The sequence below is a fragment of the Ambystoma mexicanum genome, chromosome 12 (assembly GCF_040938575.1).
Source record: "Ambystoma mexicanum isolate Mex_15411 chromosome 12, UKY_AmexF1_1, whole genome shotgun sequence".
In the NCBI taxonomy this organism is placed as follows: domain Eukaryota; kingdom Metazoa; phylum Chordata; class Amphibia; order Caudata; family Ambystomatidae; genus Ambystoma; species Ambystoma mexicanum.
The window spans coordinates 927,042,101-927,064,913 of NC_090936.1; the positions used below are offsets into that span (position 1 = coordinate 927,042,101).

The following is a 22,813-nucleotide window of genomic DNA, read 5'->3' on the forward strand; positions in this document are numbered from 1 at the left end:
TTCCATGATCCCCATTCCCATTGAGGGACTCAATGGGAATGGGGATTAACACCATTCCCCCTCCGTGATTCCCGGGAAACCGGGGTTGTAATGCCCCGGTAATTCCGGGAATCACGGAGGCGGAATGGTAATACGAGCCTGGCGGTAACCAGGCGGTTTTACCGCTGCAGTTACCGCCGGACTCGTAATGAGGCCAACTGTCTTAGACAGTCACATGCAAATCCAAACACTGTACACACTGCTTTTCGTTCATTCCCATGCGTGGATCACCCATACAAACACATGCTCACCCATGCAGCATACATACAGACATTATTCATAAGCACACACATTCAGATGTTACACAGCTACAACCCCTCAATTGCTTGCATGCATACACATATATTGTATTACTGTCCCAGATGGCCTGGACAATTCAGTCTTAGGAACATTTCAAGCGATTTATTGAAAACTACAGCAAAGGTGTGGATTTAATTCATCAAAGGATTATTAGATTTATCAGACAGTGACAGACACTTGTTCAAAAGAAACCGGCTGGAAAGGAGATTTGGGAAGGTGTGCTAAGGCAGTTCCTCTCTCTTCTCCAGTGGGATTCCCTCTCTAGGCCAGGTATCCGTAACCCCTGGTAAGTGCTACCGACTGGTAACCCCTACTGTCTCTATACTGCTTTCCTCTAATGGTGATGTCCCTGTTTTCAGGCAGTCTAATCTCCCTCTGGCATTACCTACATGACCATACTCCTTCTCTAAAATGGCCGCCACCGCGCTCCAACAGAACCCCAGGCTTTGAATTTTGCCCGCCTCCACCTGACCCTGGCCACCCGCTCGTTTTAATTCGGGAAGTAAAGGAGGCCAGCAGGCATCTCCAGCCCCCATCAAAGGCACACATGCAAGGCCAGCGACACATCCTGTCTGGGCCTGTCCGGATTCTGGCCGCATACGGCTGGGCACACAAGAAAAGAAAACCTTCAATGTCCAGAAATTGCGCTTCTGACTTTGTTCCTCTATCTGAGTCCCCCCCATCACTCTATCCCTCCCAATTTTCTCCGATGCCCTCCCAACATGCCTGAAACCCACACAGGCTAGCCTCCAGCGCGCTCCTGCTGCAGCCGCAGAAAGGCATTGACTGCTAACCTGGAATGCTTGGCTTGCAAGTCGCCTCATCCGCACACCAGCTCTCTGTGCCACACTGCCTGCAACTGCAGACCGCAACTCCGGGATTGGCTCCAGGACTTACTTTAAAGGTAAGCGACCCAAGCCCAGTCGCTCCCCTCGATATCACCCTGCATTGCACCCTAACTTGTGCAATAACCCACCAACCACCCTCGTCTCACCCCCCCCCCCCAAACACCTCAACAATTTATTGTAGCACTGCAATGCCCTTAGGCACAAATCAGCTTACTCAATCCTACCTACCTACCCACCCAGTCATGTTAATTTGCCCTACGCCACCTATACAGTCATACGAAACCTGAACGATGCCCATGCATCCACACAAAGCCACCTACAGGCACCTAAAGTTATTAATGACCCTTGCCATACACCTACTACTGCCTCTGTGCAACCTAACGGCCACATCCAGCTCAATACCTATGGACTGCCATGCTGTCTCGCCTGATTTAGCAGGTAATCCTACTGCCCATGCACTACCTTGTGATTGCCATGTTGTTTTGCCTGCTCATCATGCACTACCTAGTGATTGCCATATTGTTTCGCCCACTGATCATGCACCATCTAGTGATTGCCATGTCATTCCGCCTATTGCTCATGCACTACCTAGTGACTGCCATTTTGTTTCGCCCACTGCTCATGGACTACTTAGTGATTGCTATCTTGTTCTGCCCCCGCTCATGTAGTACCTAGTGACTGCCATGTTGCTTCACCTTTTAACTCAGTTAATCCCACCACGCATGCTCTAGCACCTAATACCACCTCTGCCCCAACTGCTAGTACAAACACCGCTACAAATGCCATGCACAATTGTACTGGTGCCATGTCTTCCAAACGCCTTGCCTTGATCCCAGTTCCTAACACTACTTCCACTATGTTGGACGGCCATTCCCTTGTGCGTGATGATGGCTCTGACCCTGATCCAGAACTTTTCACCGCCCTTGCGTCCATGATCAATTTAATTTCCCCAGCAAATAACATGCACAGTTGCCACAACACCAGGCTATATCGCCACTATTGCATTGCTCCTGCACACATCACCGCCTCCAAATTTTCTGCCAGCACAACCGACACTTTGAACGGCTCCATAACCACAACCATTGGTTGCAACTCTCTACAACTTGAAACTCCCCATCCTAGCCTCACTGCTACGCGAACATTCCCCTCCTTCCCCCAGCCAGGACCTCACCAACCCATCTCTACTGCCAACAACCTCAATCTAGCCCTCATTTAACGCCTGCTCCCTGCCTGCACATGCACTAGACATCCACAACCTCATCACCAAAAACAACCTAGATGCTTTGGCCATCACTGAAACTTGGCTAAACACAGCCTGAGGCCCTATATTAGCGCTCGCCCTCCCTATCGGCTACCCCATATACAGGAGTGATAGAGCCAACTCTAGAGGAGGTTACGTAGCCTTTATTGCAAAGGACCACCACACCATCAGACTATTACCAGCCGCGCCCATAAGCAACTGCGACACGCTGTCCATTAAATGGACCACGTCTCCCACCAATACTTGATACTCCTAATATACCGCCCACCAGGCCCTGCACTATCCTTTGAAGATTTACTCTTCATCTTAAGCGGAAACCTCAAGCCCACCTCCCAAATGATTCTTCTAGGGGATCTCAATTTTGGCTACAATGACCCCCAGGACATGATATGATAGTTTATTTATATAGCGCCTATACACAATGTGTTTCAAAGCGCTTCAAGGCAAGGGAGCGAACAAGGGAAAATACAATGACAATCTTACAGGCCATGAACAGTAAGGATGTGAAATTTACTATCGTACTCAGTCTGACAACATTTCAGCTAGTGCAAGAGCTAAGACATAGATAAGGAAGGGAGGGGGAGAGTGGGAAGGAAATGGAAACAGATGGGCGACTACCGCACTAGGCCTGACGACATTTCAGATAGTGCTGGAGTGGGGTGGGGAGGAAAAAACCAGTAAGGGGAGGGGGGAGGAGACAGACGAGGTTGCTATCATACTAGATCCAGGGACAATTCTGATAGAGTAAGTGCATAGAAGAAAGTAAGGGGAGGAGATATGAAAAGGGAGAAGGGAAAGGAGGAGAGAACAGAGAGTTAGCAGTTGAAAGAGTGGAGAAGCAAGAGGGGAGAGTGAATAAAATTGCAGAAGTCAGTAGTAACACATAATGTTGCAAGCCAGGATACAAGATGGGACCAGCATGATTCTTGTCCACCATGAGTACAGATGCAAAGGAAGTCCAGCATGAGAGTTGAGAAAGGGTAACTCACCGTGAATGAATGAAGTCCATAAAAGTAAAATCCAGCATTGGCCACAAGACGCTGATGGTGAAACAAGAATTCATCAGGTCAGACTCCTGCAGAAGTTGGCTTGAGGGGGTGAGGGTGGAGCAGGGTAGAAGAATCGGGGAAAAACAGGCAACACCTGTGTGCGAGACTGGTGGGGGCACAAGGGAACATCACAGGGGGACCGAAGGGGTGGGGATGGCCTGCGGGGACAGAGGGAGTAACACATGTTGGTGCATGATTACCTGCTGTCTGAGCAGGGGGTCGGGCCCTGGGTCCTCCTGGACTGAATAGGTCCAAACAGGAATTACCCTTTTCTTCGTCTGCCCTTCGCTTAGGACACCCGGGCGAGAGACACCCTTGATCTAATAGTTAAGAGCAGGAAGGAAGAGGCAGGACTAAGAAGGTGGGTGGTGCTTAGGCCAGGTGACCTAGATCCACTTGGACCTGCTCCCCAGCTGACCCCCCCCCCCGATCTATCAGTCACATCGCTGGCTACAATTCTCGCCTCCCATGAGCTCCACCAATGTATCAACAATCCCACCCACAACAAGGGACGAACCTTGGACTGGTTAGTAGACTTGAACTGTCTCGTTACCATTCAAACCAACTCACCCTGCCCATGGTCTGACCACCACATCATTACCTTCTCTCTCTCCCCCAGCTGGCCCAATGCAGAAACCCTTCATCAACCCTACCCCATCCTCTTCGCCCTGCAGTGCACGTAAACTCACAAAGGAAAACCTCATCCCCTTCCTCAATGTCCTTAACCTGGACAACCTAGAAACCACAGACCCAGTTTTTTGCACTAGGAAAGCTACACGACCTACCTCACTAATGCCACTATTGCTCCCCTAACCAAAAAAAAAGCAAAACCTGCTGTACACATTAACGCCTGGTACACCCAAGAGCTTGCCACTCTTAGAATTGAGAAAAGGCTAGCCGAGTCAAACTGGAAAAACTCCCCATGCCAGTCAACCAAACAACCCTTCTCTAGTCTCGCAAACCATTACAAAAAGGCTATCATACTGACCAAGGCCTCCTCCCTCAACACTAGGATCGCTAACGCCAGCTCTGATTCCAAGGAACTGTTCACCATACTCCAAGAACTGGAAACGCCCATCCCCCAAACCTCCTCCTCGTTCAACAAAAACTCTGACTGGTGCAACTCTCTACTAACCAAAATGAACACATTAAAATTAAAAATCCAGACTAAGAAAGCAAACATTAAGCAACATTCCTCACCCACACACTCGACAACTGCCGACATGCCTGATATACCGCTGTTCCACTTCAACATGATCACTGTACAGCAAACCACCAGCATCCTTCTAAGTCTAAAGCCATCTAGATGCAAAGGGTATGTCTGTCCAGCTCCACTAGTTAAAGAATGTGCCCCTGAATTGGCCCCTTTCATCACAGCCTTCATCAATGCCTCGTTCAACACAGACATAGAACACCCATGCCTCAAAGAAGCCGGATTCCCCCCCCCCTACTAAAAAAAAACTCACTCGACCCCACCATCGCTAACAACTACCGACCAATCACCACTGTCCCATTTCTCCTCAAAATCGTAGATAGAGCAGCCTATCTACATATTCAATGCCACCTAGAAACCAATCAAATCTTCGGCACCCGTCAATATGGCTTTCGTCCGGGCCACGGTACCAAGTCTGCCCTTCTGGACATGAAGATTCAATTTGACGGCCACAGAGGCAACGATTGTTAGGAAAGATTTCATTTTATATGTAATTTTCCCTCCAGTTGTACACCCCCAAACTTTTTGCTGTTGTTTAAACACCTTAGTCTGACGTTGCCTGGGGAGCACAACCTTCTGCTACACTCCTCTGGGCTTTCGCTCACTTTTTGTGGGGAAACTGACATGCCTTAAGACAGTCAGTACTGGGAGACTTTGTTTCCCTTAGTCCTTTCCCAATGTTGCAACTTTTCTGCAACATGTAACAAGTGCCACTGTACCTTACAATACAGTGTTGGATCTCATAGTCAATTACAAAGACCCTAGATACTGTAGGATTTTTTTTGGAGATGAGCAGATGTGTCATGGACAGGGCTGGTGGCAGCTTATCTTTTCATATAATTTTAACCCTTTCCTGCCATTTAAACCGCGTTAACCACGTTTGGCACACATAGGTGACCTGGCTCCAAAATGGCCATGCCTCCAGGTTCTTTGTCCTGTTCTTTGGCCATCTTGCCCCTTTGCCTTACCCAGGTCGAGCCGACCTGGGTCAGTCCTTATGTGGTCATGCAGTTTCCTGCAAAAAGCCAAGCTTTCGTGGGCTTCTGTATGCCTTGTGTGTGTGCCTCCAGGATGTGGGCTGGGGTGTCTGTCCCCAATACACATCATGGGTGCCGGAGAGTCTGGAGTGCTGTAAATGCGTGGGACCACTGTGGTCCATGATTAGTCCACGTATGGAGTGTGTGTTTGTGAGCAGATCTCCCATTGGGTCCTCTGTGTTTTGGCACGAAGGGAACTTTGGATAAGAGGAGGCTGAAACCACCCATACCACGTCGATCTCTCGAGTTCTCACTGAACGAAGAATAGGATCCAAGTATCCTGAAACTAAGAAGCCATGTCGAGGAACCGCTGGTGACCCGCTGGAAGGTTTGGCATCCTGAGCCTGCTGTCGTCCCGTGGGACCCCTATGCATCTGGTCGTCCTGGAATGTCTGCAAAGACGCTTCGACCCATTAGAATAGTGGGACGAACTATTCTCTGCACCTTCAACAAAACCTGCAAGTAAGCCTTCTCAGAAGTGTCCCTGGGCCAACCAGTGTGCTGACCAGCTTACGCAGCACCTTTTCTCTGTCTCCGTCGTCGTTTCGAGGAGGCCCTCGAAACTTGGTAGACTGCTAGCTCTCTGTCCTCGCACCCTCACACCGAATTTCGAACACTTGGCATTCCCAGGTCTGAAGTGAGACGAGTGCGCCAGGACCAGAGTAAATGCAGTTACTGTGTTGCTCAGCCGTGGCAACGATCTTTGCAGGTGCGCTGCATTTGTGCCCCTCTTGCCCCTGAAGCCTGCTGCAGTCAAACAGTCCTGATCCATCCATCAGGAGCGGAGAATTCGCCACTGTCCCGTTTGGGAATCCTCGCTGTATCGCCGGAACTGAAAGCCGCAGAGACGTCCTTTTTGTCGCATTTGAACCTGCAGCTGCAGTGGACCCAACAGGCGAAGTTTGGTCTGGAGTGCGCCTGGGGCCGGTGAGTAACCTTAACGGTGGCCCCTAGCGCCTCCATCTGTTTTTATGCACGAGTGGCCCCTGGGTGTCCCTCTCCTTTCCACTTCTAGTGTGAACTAGCGACCTATTCCTGCACCTTAGAATCACCTGTGCCTTCAAGTGGAGGCCCTCCTCGAATAGTGGGAATCTATTCTTCATCGCCTCACCCACCTTCCTGAGATGCTAGAGACCCCTGAAGAGACCCCGTTTTGCCCATTGGAACAACCGCGTGCGCCTGCACTACATGTACTATTGAGCATAAGGGTCCTCTTTTCTTAGGGGGTGGACTACCTCTTAGTTAGGTGTGTGTTTGATGTTGAAGGGGAGTAAAGACTATCTACATTACCTATTTTTCCTTCCCCTCTAGGTTGGGACTATATTCCATGCCTTTAACCCTTTAGACCCCAATGGTCTTGTATATATCTTGTATTGATTGTGTTGTGTTGGTTTAGTAGGATTGCTGTGATTCTTTTACTGTGTGAGTTACAAAGGCCTTGTAATAAATGTGTTTATATTTTTGATATATACACCTGTCTGGGAGTAATTTGTAAGTGTCCTTGCTCTGTGTGCTCATTGAGATCTTTCAGCCACCCTCACCCCTCCTGAGACTTAGTCTTGACCGCCTAGCATAGCTGCCTTGATTGGTCTGGTTTCTCCAGAGTTTACCCTGTTCCAAGAAACTAGGCTGGCCTTCTGAACATCTGCCCACCAGGTCAGAGTTCGGAAATCTGTTTTAGCAACGGTAAACTAGCCCTGCTCCTCCTCCTCGACCTGTCTGCAGCCTTGGATCTAGTTGACCAGGACAACTTATGCCGCCACCTATCCTCATTTGCTGCCTTCTCCCTTGAAGCTGCCGCTTGGATCTCCTCCTTCCTCGAAGAAAGAGTGATGAAGGTCTTCTCCAACAACTGCTGTGCCACTCCATCCATCAGCTGTGAAGCCCCACGGGGATCCTGTATCTCACCCACGCTCTACAACATCTTTGCAAAGCCCCTCTTTGACCTACCTCCTTGACTTGCTCGGCATAGCCATGCTAAATATGCAGAAGACACGCAAATTCTCCTCGCAAGCCTGGATGACGACCCACAGCCTTTGTCTCAATGACGAAAAAGACTGAGCTCCTCATCGTCGGCCCAGCAGCTGCCCTAAAAACCCTTGACTCACAATACTCCTCATTTAATATTGACGAATCTCAGATACTAGTCTCCCCCTCGGTAATAACACTAGGCGTCTACCTCATTGCCACCCTTTCCATGACCAGACAAGTAAGGGCAATATGTTCCGCCGCAGCTTACTCAACCAAACTGCTTAATGAAGCTAGGCCCTTCCTCTCCAGGGACAACTGCCTAGGTATCGACCGAGCGGTGATCAGCTCGAGGCTCGACTATAATGTCCTCTTCCCAGGCACATCCACCCACAACCTAAAAAGACTCCAAACTATCCAGAACAATGCACTACGTGCTGCCTTCAACATCCCATGCTCTGAAAATATATTTGCTGGCCGGAAAACTGCCCACTGGCTAGCCATCAAGGACCGGATTCTCTTCAAAACCCTCTCTATTACCCACAAGCAGAGGTGTTGCTAGGGGGGTTAAGGGGGTTGCGGGGGCTATAGCTCTGGGTCTTTTGGTTGTAGCCCCGGATAGAAGCTCAGGAGCTACAACCAAAAGACTAGCTAGCCCCGAGTCTCGACAGTCCCGACATTAGTGTAGCCCCGGATCTTTTCCAGACCTAGCAACACCCCTGCCCACAAGTGCATTTTTAATACAGCCCCTCCGTACCTAGTACACAACATTAACAAAGTGCAATCCAGTAGACCCACCAGAGCCCAATACTCGCACAAGTTAACCAAACGAACCAAAGCAGAAGGAACCAAACCAAAGCTTGGCTGACAAATACTGGCACTCACTCCCACCTGCCCTCAGAGCGTAAGAATCACACTGGCTCTTTCGCAAAACCCTCAAAACATGGTTATTCTCATAAACCCACAGTCCTGCCTGTTGCTAGCACGGTATAAGATATAGTTATTACCTTGGCCCAATCTATGCATTTGCCACCATCTGAAACTGTATGACCATGTATGTAAACTGTATCCTCTTCACCTTGCCTATGTCTTAACCTATGACCTGCTAACTGTCTCACCACAACTGTAATGCTTGAAATGTTATCGTCTGTACTCATGTCTTGCCTAACCTGGGCCCATGTAACTGGAAAAAGCGCCCCGATTCCCCCTGGTTTGTGTGCGCTCTACAAATGTCAAAATAAATAAATAAATAAATACACTATCGTTGATTAGTGCTAATGGGTAGAGTATGTGCCAATGGGTGGTGTGTGTGCTATTTGATCTTCAAACCCTCTCTTATTACTCTCCTTGTCCCATACTTCTTTCCTACCATCCCCTCTCTACTGCTTCTCAACCTTCTCCTCACTACTACTACTATTCGCCCCACACTACAACTCACTGCTCCTACTCTCCCTGGATTACCACTACTACTACTCTCACTGCTAATACTCTCCCCTCTCAGCACTTCAATCCATTGACTTCCACACTTCTAGTCCTCGCCTCCACCCTTTGATGTTAATCCTCTGTCCGTCCTATTATAACCACTCTCTCTGCCTTACTACTGATATTCTCCCCTAAATACAGGGATATGGTGCCCTCCTCACCCTTTCACTACACTGACTACTGCTACTCTCACTAATCTCATCCCCTCCCAACTTCTCTCCTTCACCCCTCGCCTTGCTCCTGATACCAAAACTAATCTAGTAGTCTTGCCCTCTCCTGACTCTCACCATAACTACTACCCTTCTCCCCTCCTCCTATCTTCCACATCATCTCCATCTCACGCATACAGTCTAATTACCCCACTTCCTGCACTACTCTGCACCATATTACATACAATTCGTACCAGTCTTTCTAATGGATTTATTTATTGTTTATTTATTGTGCATTTGTTAGGGGCTTATACAAAAAGTATAAGTGTGTCTTATGATTGTGTCCTCCCATGGATTCCTCATCTTGGATATATAGGGCCTCATTACACGTAAGGCGGTAAGGGTTTACCGGTACCAGTAAGGGCACCGGCACCGGTAAACCCTTACTGCCTTACTACGAGGTCCCTTTGCAGGTCCTCCCTTAACGCCTGGTTTTTACAGGCGTTAAGTACGGGACCCGCAAAGGGACCTTGGTGCTAATTACGGTTCCGCAATTTGCGGTACCGTAATTAGCACCTTCACCATTTACATGGAGCCCTATGGGGCTGACTGGCAATGGTGAAGGGGCAATGGTGGATGGCGGAATTAGCGCCCCCACACATCTTGGAATATGGCGCTAATTCTGCCATCCACCAGGGCGGACCCGGTAAGGTACCGGCGGCAGCCATGGTGCTAATAGCGCCATGGCTTACCGCCTTCCGTGTAATGAGGCCCATAGTCTCAGAAAATCTTTTGACAACAGGCAGCATTGTGCAGCATTTTTGTCAATGTCCCTCAACAGTTGCCATTCCCGCCTCTGGACGTGACGTTGATGATTGTATAAATAGCATGCACTATGCCCGTTGCCTCAGTTTTGTTTTTCTGCATGCACAGCACGCTATCGGAACGGTTTGACTCCCCTCAGCAAAGTTCTTCAAACGTTGTAATATTTTTGAATACAACGAAAACAGGCTTCAAGAAATGTGTGGATTGTTATTCGAAGATGTTGAACACTGATCCACACAGGATTTGTCTCTGGTTCCTCAGCGAAAACCGTGAAGTCCTTGAAAGTGTTTTCTGCCAATTGATGACCAATAAGGCCTTGAAGGTCAAAGTCAGTTTTGAAATCGGTCCTCCACCCCTTCAAAAAGAAAATCCTCGGAAGGTAGAAGTTCAACCAGAGACAAGTCTCCGTAAAGGCCCAAATAACAGTCCAACCATTCATAGAGATTGAGAACTGTGAGTGCCCATCACTCCTCCTCTTCATCTTCATTGCTTGACGTAATCTGAGTGCTAACCCAACAGACATGGGGTACGTTTTCCCAAGAAGACCATGTGGGTGGCTGAATTCGAACATAAATGTTGGAGGTATTTTCAACGGTGTCCCCGAAACATACCCTCCTGCTCCCACCGATCCCTCGAAAAAGCGAATGCAGCTCTGGTTTTGGCCTCTACAAAATGGGATCTCTCTGTTGGCCGTTCATCTAGCCCGGAAAGAGAATACAACAGCGAACACTCAAGCAGGCAGAGCACGATATCCCCCAAGTGAGAGTTGGCTCAAGAAGTCCTTTTAGAGATCTTTGCCCTCTGGGGATCCCCTCAAGTGGATCGGTTCACAACATGTTCTGCTCGAGAACATTTTCTAAGATGGGAACTCAGGGCAGTGCGTTCATAGTGGACTCGGAATTTCCACTCCTATACGCGTTCTCACCACTTGCCATCTTTCCTCGTGTCATCAGGAGAGTGAGGAAGTTTGGGAAATCCATGATCCTGATTGCTCTGTATTGGGCCAGGACGACATGGTACCTGGACCTTCTAGACATGCCCACCTGCCCTCCATTCTGTCTTCCCCAGAGAGTGGATTTACTCAGAAGAGGGAGGCCATCTTCCCTCAGGAATCGGAACACTGAACCTTCACACCTAGTTTCTGAGAGACTGAGATATAAAGATTGGGACCTTCCAGAAGATGTTAAGAAGGTTTTGCTTTTGGCTAGAAGATCAGCAACAAAAGCCCTTTACTCTTGCTGTTGGAGCAAGTTTTGCAGCTGATGTAGAGCTAAAGGTATAGATACTTTATCTTGCAATACACCTACAGTGCTTTATTTTTACTGCAACTAACCCATCAGGGGCTGCAGGTCGCTACAATTAAGGGATACTTTGCGACGTTTTCTATATTTTAAAAGCACCCTGGAGCAAGGCTCTCATTTTGATATGCCTATTGTGATACAATGTTTGACTAATACAATCCCACCGGTCCCATTTATGGTTCCGTCCTGGGATTAAAATTTAGTTCTTTTTTAATGGGTGCACTTTCTGAGCTACTTCATTCCTGTCCTCTCAGGCTACAAACCTGGAAAACCATATTTTTAGTGGCCATCACTTCTGCTTGCAGGGCTAGTGAGCTACAAGCTCTATCCTGAAAGCCACCATTCACAGTATTCTCCAAAAAGAAGGTAGTTTTGAGGCTTCGCCCCTGCTTCCTTCACAAAGTGATGTCTGAATTTCATTTGACAGAGAAGATCACACTGCCAGCTGTTAGGGAGAATTCTTCAGAATGGCTAATTTCCCTCACCTACTGAGTCCCTCAGCAGCTTTCCTGGATTTCTAGGATTTATTTTTTCACCTGGTAAGAGTGTGAACCTTTTTTCCCACTCTTACATGTGTTTTGCTGTGTGTGTTTAACATTTTGGTGTTCATAGACTGTGGAGCTTCACCTACTCCATAGCCATCATATTTTTACTGTGTTACACAGCACCTTTAGTGCAGTGACACAGGGTTGTCTTTTTCAGACTTCCCACTCCAAACTCCATTTTCTGGGACTGACTACTACTGTCTCCCAGAACATGTAAAGTTGCCATTGACTTGATTAGTCTTTTTAAATTCACAGACCCAGTACAAACTATCTTAGATAGAGTTCTGGAAAGGGTTAATAGTTATCCCTTTTTGTCTGTCTCTCATGGAACATTATTTCGTTCCCCTTTCATTAAGATTTGGCTGGTGGCAGTGGTATCTACCCTATTTTTCCTACCGCTGTCTATTTAACCCTTTAAGTGCCAAGGGGGAGTATACTTGTCCTTTTTACATAGACTTCAATAATAGCCTGGCACTTAAATAGCCTTGGTACTGTTTTAGGCTAAGTTAGTAGCCTCAAACTTAAATCCGCTGGACCCCATTTACGTTTATATGGTTCCGGCTGGGTTTATTCACCATTTCTTTTTGTAAAGGTCTTTCTCGTGTTTTACTCTGCGCACCAAACCAGGTTTGGTTCATTTGTTCGCCGTCCTTTGGCAGGCTTCTGCACAGAACCCCTCCTTAGGCGCCTGAATGTCTGAGGGGGACAGCATGCGAGGGAGGGGTTTGAAACTCCCTGCACAGGGTCTCCTTGGAGACCCATGTCGCACTCTGTATGATTGGCTGTGGTGACTGTCCCGCCGGGACAGCCACCCTGCTGTGTGATTGACAGCCAGGCTGTGTGAATGGGGGAAAACTGTATAAAAAGCAGGTCTCTGGGACTGAGAAGGCAGAGTCGCCACTGGATCGAGAGAACCGAAGAGAAGCTGACAGAAGAGGACCTCTACCACGTCTGAACCTCCCGGTGAAGCCCTGCTGTGGGTCAGAATCTCCAAACTTCGACGACAGGGAATATCTGCAAGGAATCCTCTTTCCTTGAGCTGGTGGGACCAACCAGTTCGCCAAACTGCAAGCCAGGCCTCCCTCCTCTTGTCGAATTTGCTGTGCGCAGCTACAGTGAACCGGATAGCCAGGAGGACTGGAACCTTCTTGGGTTTTAAGGTGTGCACCTTTTATTCATTGCTTTGCTCTGCTGCTGGTTTCTTCCCTGGGCAGTGTAGGACCCTCCAGTCTTCCTACTTCGTGTCAGTCTGGCAGTCACTTCAGGAACCGTGAGCCTCCAGGACCTGCCAGACACATCTGCCTCAGCTACAGCCTTCTTCATTTAAGGTACTTTTCTAACCCGGTTGTTCGTTCTAGCTGACCACGGTGAAAGTGTTTGAAATCTTTCACCAATCCGAGGGCTTGTCCTTATCCTTTCTTTAAAGTAACTTTTATTCCGACCAACGTTGTTCCAAACTCTTGGCAAAGACTTAACCGCAAACTACTCTGAACTGTGTGATCCTCTGCAAAGACTCTGGTCCATTGACTTTGGCTCAGGCCTCTTGATTTGATTACCTCACCATAGTAACCTTTTCTAGATTGCCTTGCTTACTTACTTGTTGGTGCTGCTTAATTTTTGTCTAACCTCGTCTTGCCCTCCCTTTTAAATTGCTGCAGTGCCATTTTGCTCACCCTTCATTTTGAGCTTAACTTGTCCAGAATCTATTGGGTGGTGTGTAGTATATTAAGAGTGTGATTTTTCTACTGCTTTATTTTAGTGAATTGTTTTACAACTGATGTGTAAATAAATGTATATTCTTTTTACTCAGAAACCTTGAGTCAGGGTTTGTTTGAACCATAGTAATTGCTGTCCTTGTGTAACTATTGATACTGCTCACTTTACTCTCGAGATAAGTCTGGCTGCTCAGCCATCACTACCACTTTACTGTGTAGTACATGCGTGTACCAAAGGTGAATTTGTACTGTCACTTGTAGTCTTAATTGTGTGTGGTGTTCCCAAAGGGTACTGCATATGATTCTGCCTAACACCAGCTTCTACCCTCTCCCATCCTCATCACTCTAAGGATAACCAGAGTTTACACAGGATTGACCTTGAAAAGGACTCTTAGCTTTTACATTTCAAGAATGTCAGCCGCCAAGCAAACACTCTCTCGATGGATCATTTTATACATTTTGGGGTGCTGCTCCATTGCTGGAAAAGATCTCCCTGAGAATTTAAGAGCCCATTCCACTAGAGGAGTGGCAATTACTTTTGCTCTACAAAGAGGTGTTATGCGTATAGGGAGACAAAGTTGTAAAGCAGGTACTAGAGGTGTGTGGTGTAAACACTCTCAGTAAAACATTAGGAGGGACCAAAAAAGGTTAAAAAAGCCAATATCAAATTTTAATAATCAACAGTCCGTCAAGGTTAAAACATCAATTAAATAAATAGATCAAAAATACAGACATTGTCAAGTCCCATGTAGAAGGCAGCAATAGGAAATACATAACCGGCTCTGAAGGCCAGATGAAAGTGGTGTTACATCAAAAATACGACCACTGAGGGTACTTTTCAACCTAAATAACAAGGTACCCTTCCAAATATGGATAAATGTGTCATAAATTATAATCTCTGTTTACAGTTCAGAGATACGTCTCGACATGTTTCTGTTCCTAGAGAGCAAGGTGTGGAACATTCATCAGGAGGGAGTACATTACAGTATATCCTATTTGACAATTGTGATGAACAACAATAATGCCACTACATTATCATAGCACCTTATAGTGTGCCTGTGGGTGCTCTCTACTAACATTAGTAGGTATAGGGTGGTCAAAATCACGGCCCTTGGTAAGACCACAGGGAGGTCATCAGGGGCAAATCCCAGGTATCCGCACCAGTACAGGAGTAAGGTGGATACTTTGTTTAGACCATCAAAGGCGATACACCTTCCTGCCACTCACTCTCCCGTACTGGTGCGGATACCTGGGATTTGCCCCTGATGACCTCCCTGTGGTCTTACCAAGGGCCGTGATTTTGACCACCCTATACCTACTAATGTTAGTAGAGAGCACCCACAGGCACACTATAAGGTGCTATGATAATGTAGTGGCATTATTGTTGTTCATCACAATTGTCAAATAGGATATACTGTAATGTACTCCCTCCTGATGAATGTTCCACACCTTGCTCTCTAGGAACAGAAACATGTCGAGACGTATCTCTGAACTGTAAACAGAGATTATAATTTATGACACATTTATCCATATTTGGAAGGGTACCTTGTTATTTAGGTTGAAAAGTACCCTCAGTGGTCGTATTTTTGATGTAACACCACTTTCATCTGGCCTTCAGAGCCGGTTATGTATTTCCTATTGCTGCCTTCTACATGGGACTTGACAATGTCTGTATTTTTGATCTATTTATTTAATTGATGTTTTAACCTTGACGGACTGTTGATTATTAAAATTTGATATTGGCTTTTTTAACCTTTTTTGGTCCCTCCTAATGTTTTACTGAGAGTGTTTACACCACACACCTCTAGTACCTGCTTTACAACTTTGTCTCCCTATACGCATATCACTTTCCTCCCGGATATAGACAAAGTATACACTGCTAATTATGATTGGACAGTAGTATACCGGGTTTCCTCTCCTTGTAAATAGCTACAAAGAGGTGTGCCAGTGCAGGACGTTTGCAATAACACAACATGGGCCTCTCTTCATACATTCTCAAAGCATTACTGTTTAGACACCCTATCAGGCCAGGACGCTCGCTTTGGAAGAGCAGTTTGCAAAATATTGTGGTGAAAATTCCACCTCTCCAAAACTGCTATGGGAGTCTTTCTAAGATGAGTAATCCCTGGGAGGACACAATCCATTAAAAGAAAAATCATTTTTCCAAGGTAATTTTCTTTCTGATAAATGTTTCTCCCACTGATTCCACATCGCCCTCCCAACCTGATGTGAGCACATTTGTGTTTACTTCTCTTTCAACACCCATGTTGGTTATTTAATTTCTCAAGACGGTTGAGCAGAAAGGGGGAAAAACTAGGAGCTGAGACAACAAATACAGTGCTTGCTATTTATATTATCATTGATGTCACTTCCGGATGCGGGAATTGTAACCATTGAGGGATACCGACGACTATGGCGCACAGCACTCCCTACTGTGGGAAAATGTTCAAAGACTGCAAAGTAGGAGACAAATATATCTAAGATGAGGAATCCATGGGAGGAACATCCATCAGAAAGAACATTCCCTGGGGTAAGTAATTTGTTCTTCTCACAAAGACCTCACCTTTACTAAGTTCTGCCACCAACTCTCCAACACTTTCTTCTGCTGTCTATCCTCTTCCTGATTTACCGGTCCACCTTCCTCCTGGGACCTCACTCGAACAACCCACCTTCTGACTCTCCTGTCTGTTTTGTATAGTGTGTGGCTGGTGGTTCTGTTTCTTTCTCCCCTTCCCATTGGTTTCAGTGCATATCTCACACACTCAGTCTTACTAAATGAGCCAGCGCAGCGGGCTGTGGGTACAGAAGAAAGCGAAAGGGAAATCTATGGAACAGCAACAGAGACCCAAGTCTACTGAGTCAGCACTGATAAGCTTCCACTTTCTATGTTGTTTGTTTATCCTCATGTGAAACGGTGGGCCTCATTGCAAGTTTGCCGGTCCGGTAACTATGGTACTGGTAAGCTTGCTGGTATCATAGTTACCCGACTGGCAAACTGCGAGTTGTGCTCAGGGCGCCTTTGCACCCGCCAGGACTGGCCTGCTGGGCGGAACGGCACCCGCTAGCAGAGAATGTCGGATGCACCAGCACCATTCTGAATGGTGCCAATGCATCTGACCTCCCCATTCTCATTGAAAATCGCAAGTTTGGCGGCAGCCTGCCGGCTTTACCGGCAAGGCTACCGCCAAACTTGTAATGAGGCCCAGTATGTTTTCATTTATAAATATAATACGATGTTAATTTGTAACAAAAATGGCACCCTCCTTACAATCAGCCGTCTCATTTGCCAAGCCCCCTATATGCCCATTCACTTCAATAGGCTCTCACCCCACCCAAAAAATAAATCTCGTGTTTTCATCAGCCTTGGTGTCAAAAAAGGTTGAGAGCTATGGGATGGTTAGTCATTTGGTTTCCTGGAGTGCTGACCACTGTTGGGATGTTGTGAAGGCTCCTGGGTCGTCTTGGTGCTTGTGTTGCTGTTTTTACCTTCGGTGGATTCTGGTTCGAGGTTTCGTGGTTGCTTCCAGTCCAGATGGATTGTCTGAGATGCAGGTCCGAAAAAGAAAAGAGAGAACGGTGGGCAGCAACAGTATGGATTGTGAGACACAGATTGTGGGACCTTTCTTAAAATGTATGGCACATGGGAGGAATCTTTTGGGAACTGGGGAGCCCCAAACTCCCACTTCACATATCTTGACAAGGTTATGACTCTGACCCTGTCACATTACCTGCTCCAACCTCCAGATGCTGCCACATGATTCTCTCAGCTCTGGTGCACCATGCAAACTGAAACCAGGTATCAAGGGGGACTTATTTGCTTCTGACATGCACTTCAAAATCGTTTCCTCATGAGCACATTATGCACAGGCAGGCTCAGGATAGCCCTCCTACACACATTTGGGTCTGCAGGAGCCCAGCCTGCATCCCCATTGGATCATGCAAACCTGGCAAAGTATCTCACACTCCAGTATGATCCCCACTCAGAAGATCTCTTCAACTACCAGTCACCTCCTCTAACATTTTGAATCTTCCCTCTGCAGATTCACTGGTGCATACCAACACCACAAGTAGGATAGCTTGATGGGTCCTGTATGTACTTAAATACTTCCGGTAGTCAGAAACTTCTATACACAGCTACTGGACCTGCAGTGTATGTAACACTGGCTACTTGGATGCACCTAAGTGCCTCTGGTGGTCAGATAAGTCTTTCTGGGCCAATTTTGAATTCTGTTAGCCGTTGGAGGTGGTTTTTCCCTATCTTTCATGAAATTGTAGTTTGTTTTGCCTAGAGGAGTTTTTTAAACTGGCTTCTTCGAAGCATGTTTGTTCTAAAGTTGAATCTTGATATGTCTTTATATTGTGAACTCATAATGGCTTTTGTGAATGCAAAATATCTGCAATTTTAATTAAACATTTTGTGTATTTGTTTTCTGAATGTTAACTTTTGATACATAAACAAACAAAGAAACTTTTAATCAAATTAAATTTTGCAACTTCATGTAGGTATTTGCTCGGCGTGCTTTGTGTATGATCGATGAACTGAACCAGCTGGAAACCATGACTGATTCCCAACACTACGAGGAGGCAAAGAAAGCCTTTACAGAAGCCACCACCAAGGTAATTTAAAACAATATTTCAGTCCAGTCAAAATATGTTAAGAGAAGCAACTTGTGTGAAGTGATCGCACCAGCTTGATATTTGTCCGTCACTTTGATGCAAATGCTATTTGCCATGATCTGACAACATTAACATTACCAATTTTCTTAGCACTGCGCAGGACTCTCACCTCTCCTCCATTCTCCTCATTCTAGACCTTTCAGCGCATTTGACATTTTGGATAATCTCTCCTGCATCAAAACTCTTTCCCTACTTGGCTTCAAAGACACTGTACTTGACCGAGTGTCATCTTATCTCTGACTTAGCCTTCTCAAACTCATGGGACTCTCGCACCTCCAGCCCAACAGCCTTCATAGAGGGCTCTTCTCAAGGATCATTCCTTGGGCTACTTCTCTTCACCCTATACACCTCCTACCTTAGTAAACATAGTTCTGCATTTGACTTTAACTAGCACATCTTTACTGACAATACTCAAATAATCTTCCTTTCTTTCATTTTTGAAATCTCTGTAGTACTTAAGTAATCGCAAGAGGCTCTACACTGCCTCATGCTACACTCCTCAAAGATTGAAGTCCTTTTCTCACTGCCTCCAGTGCCACCCACACTCACCCCTTTCCCTTCTCTTTTACCAAGATCTTCTCCTCCTCCTCACTTGTGACTTGCATCCTTGGGGTACTCTTTTACAGTGAGCCATGTCTTCATTGTAACTCTTAAAACACAGCTGAATCTCTATCTGCTAGTGAAGGAAGGAGATTCAGTCTTATCTTAGAAAATATCATCTTAATTCGATGGCTTCTTCATCCAAACCACCGTCCCCTCGGTCCGGCTTCAAAAAGGGTTGTGACTGTGGGAAGAAAATGTCGTTGACGGACCCTCACAGGATCTGTTTGTGGTGCCTGGGATCGGAGCATCACTTTTCGGAATGCAAGGATTGTATGTCCATGACGGCGAAAGCCTTGAAGGAGCGTAAGGGGAAGATAGAAAGAGGTAAGACTCTTAAATCTTTTACTCCCTCGGATGTTTCTTCGGCAGAGTAGAGGCATTCGTCTCCTCGTCGTCATAAGAAACATTCCCGTTCAAGATCTCGAAGCGGTTCCCATCAGTCTTCGAGATCGAGACACTCTAAGAAGAGGCGTCGTAGATCTCCCTCTTCTTTGTCTTCTTCTGTCTCTCTGAAAAGGGTCACCTGCCCCACGAAACACAGCTCTCCAGCTAAGTTGGAGGAATTCTGTAAGAAAATGCTTAGCGTCTTCGAGAAAGCGGCCTCGACACCCTCAGACGTCTAAAGGTGATACCCTGGGTGAAAGACCCAAAAAATCAAAACACCTCGAGTCGTTGCACCCGGCAAGAGAAACTACCCGAGAGCGTCATGAACCCTCGAGTAAAGGCAGTAAGACCACGTCATCGACGCCATCGTCAAAGGTTTCTTAGACTCATAAATCTGCGCCATCGACGCCTTTGTCGGAGGGCCCGTTGACGCATAAATCGGTTGCGTCGACGCCGTCTTTGACGCCACTGTCGACTCCGATAAAAGACAGACCTACAACTGTCACTACATCTCAGACAGTAGAGGTGTCGAGGACCTCGACCATGACGTCGAGAATGCCATCTACTATTTCGACGACACTGAGTAGGATTCCGATCCTCTAGATTGGATCGAGGTCTCTTCAAACATTTTTGACGCACTTTTCGAGCTTGCCGAAACCTGTGACTTCCACGTTGACAACCTCAGCGTTTTCTCAACCAGTGACAACAAATTTGGCTCCCTCTGCTCTAGAAATGGGTTTTAAACCACATCCTAGGTCTGACTATTTTAGAGTCTTGTCCTCTATATATGAGGAAGGGGAGGATTCCAACCATGAGAGACCTTTTGGTTTACAAAGGACCACTACACCCATACCAGAGGAATTTATCTATGAAGAGAACAGGTTAAAGGACCTTCAAGACTCCTTACATGAGGCAAGTGGTTTAGATACTTCTCCAGAAGTAGAGTTTGCTAAACCAGACCCTGGGGAGCATGCGGAGACCCCTTAAAGGGTTCTGATGGCCAGAATATTCGAATTCATGGGGTGGTCTACACCTACACCTTATTTTCAGCAGGATGACCTTACTGATATTTTAGATAAAGGTTCACAGGAGGATCCTGTTCCCTTTCATTCTGCTCTGCAAAGAAACATTTCTGCAAATTGCGAAACTCCTGAAGTTATCCCTGCAGTTAACAAGAGACTGCCTGCTAAATACAGGGTATCTGCTACAGATCCTGAATATTTGAGCAAACATCCAACTCCAGAGAGTTTGGTTGTACAAGCAGCAACTTCATCAAACAGTAGATCTGCATACCCTACTATTCCACAGGACAGGGATGATAAAAGATTTGATGCTATGTCATAAAAAGTCTTTTCGGCATGTAGCATGGCGCTTAATTCTATTAACGCCACTTGCACGCTTGCAAGATTCAGCCATACACTTTGGGAGTGTGCTTCATCAGCGGCTGACTGTCTCCCAGAAGGAGAAGAAAGGGAAGCATTTTTAAACATCAAGGATGGAAAAGATGCAATGTGTGAGTCCCTTCAAACAGGCATTGATTCTGCTGATAGTATCAGCAGGGCCATGGTGGCAAGTACCACAATCCGCAGATTTGCATGGTTACGGAAGTCTGGTTTTGCTCCAGATGTACAATCCAGACTTTTGAACATTCCCTTTGACGGCACTTCTTTGTTTGGTAAGAAGGCTGATGACAGCCTGGAGAGATTACAAACATCCAAAGCAGCAGCAAAATCTCTTGGGGCTGCAATCCGACAGACTCCAAATTGCCCCTCAGGAACCTCCTGGAGGGGTAGGTCCTTTCGCTTTTACTCCGCATTCGGAAAAGGTAGAGGACATCCAGCTCAAAGGGGCCAAAAACGATTCACCCGTGGTGGACGGGTCAAAGGTACAAAAACCGCAGCAGCAGGTGCCACTTTACCCTCGGCATCTCCGTCAGCTGCTTCTAAACCCCTCTGAGGACTTTCCTCACAAGACACCAGTAGAGGGCAGGTTAACTCAACATCTGGCAGAATGGCAGGCTATTACGTCAGATGCTTGTGCATTGGAGGCAGTTGCCCAAGGTTACTGCCTGCCCTTCCTACACACCCCTCAGAGTCATCCACCGGGGAACAACTCTTTGAAATTTCCAGATCCGCTCCTTATGCAGGAGATTGTAGACCTGCTAGAGAAAGGTGCCATAGAACCGGTACCTGTAGCGGAGAAGAACAAGGGTTGGTATTCCCCCTACTTCCTAGTACCAAAGAAGGACGGAGGACTGAGACCCATCTTGGACTTACGAGAATTGAACAAATTCCTCAGGAAAGACAAGTTCAAGACGGTAACTCTTTCTCAAATACTTCAGGCCCTCCAGCTTCAGGACTGGTTGGTATCTCTAGACCTTCAGGATGCTTATTTCCATGTGCCAATCCATCTCAAACAGAGGAAATACCTGAGGTTCGCAATTGGCAACTCTCACTATCAATTTCGAGTTCTGCCATTTGGGTTGACCTCTGCCCCGAGGGTCTTCACCAAGCCAATGTCGGTAGTGGCTGCAAGTCTAAGGAGGGAAGGGATCCACGTCTACCCCTACCTGGAGGATTGGTTGATCAGAGCAGTATCTTCGGAACAAGCTCAGATCCATCTGGATTATATCTGCCACTTCCTTTACAAGCTGGGCTTCTCCCTCAACTTAAAGAAGTCACAGATGATACCATCACAGAGACCCCAGTTAATTGGAGCAGTCCTGGACACTTCCTTGGGAAAAGCCTCGCCACCAGAAGTGAGGGCTCAAGATATTCTGCAGGTGGTCAACAAGTTTCAAAATGCCCAACGTCTTCCAGCCTTCGACTTTTTCAGGTTGCTAGGCCTCATGGCATCCTGCATTTTCCTAGTGCCAGAGGCTCGCCTGAGAATGAGATCCCTCCAATGGGCACTAAGAACCCAATGGTCGCAATTCTAAGGAAGAATGTCAGATCTCCTTCAAGTGCCGGACAGAGTGGCTCGAGACCTTCAGTGGTGGGCCTGTCTGGAGAACATTTTGAAAGAACTGTTTTGGCAACCATGGCCGGAGATAACAGTAGTCACGGATGCCTCACCCACGGGGTGGGGAGCTCATGCCAACGATTTGACCATCAGCGGTCGTTGGTCTCCATCGGAGTCCAGACTACATATCAACCTGTTGGAGCTGAGAGCAATCAGACTAGCGCTGAAGGCTTTTCTGCCATCCGTATAGGGGAATAATGTCCTGATAATGACGGACAACACAGTGGCCATGCACTACCTCAACAAAAGAGGAGGCGTAGGATCACTGCCACTGTGCAGAGAAGCAATGCAGCTCTGGTTTTGGGCAATTCAGGAAGGAATCTCTCTATCGGCAGTTCACTTAGCCAGAGAGAATAATTTGACGGAGGACGCGGGAGCTAGCTCAGGAAGTCCTTC

At 46.9% G+C, this 22,813-nt stretch overlaps 1 protein-coding gene across 1 annotated transcript in view; it reads left to right on the forward strand.

Moving 5' to 3' along the window:
• Window positions 1-22,813, forward strand: part of CFAP54 (cilia and flagella associated protein 54) — a 3,669,934-nt gene that overhangs the window by 558,582 nt on the left and 3,088,539 nt on the right. The window contains exon 7 of the mRNA XM_069629416.1: window positions 18,236-18,349. Coding sequence (XP_069485517.1) covers window positions 18,236-18,349 — 114 coding nt within the window. The remainder of the gene's footprint in view (window positions 1-18,235; window positions 18,350-22,813) is intronic.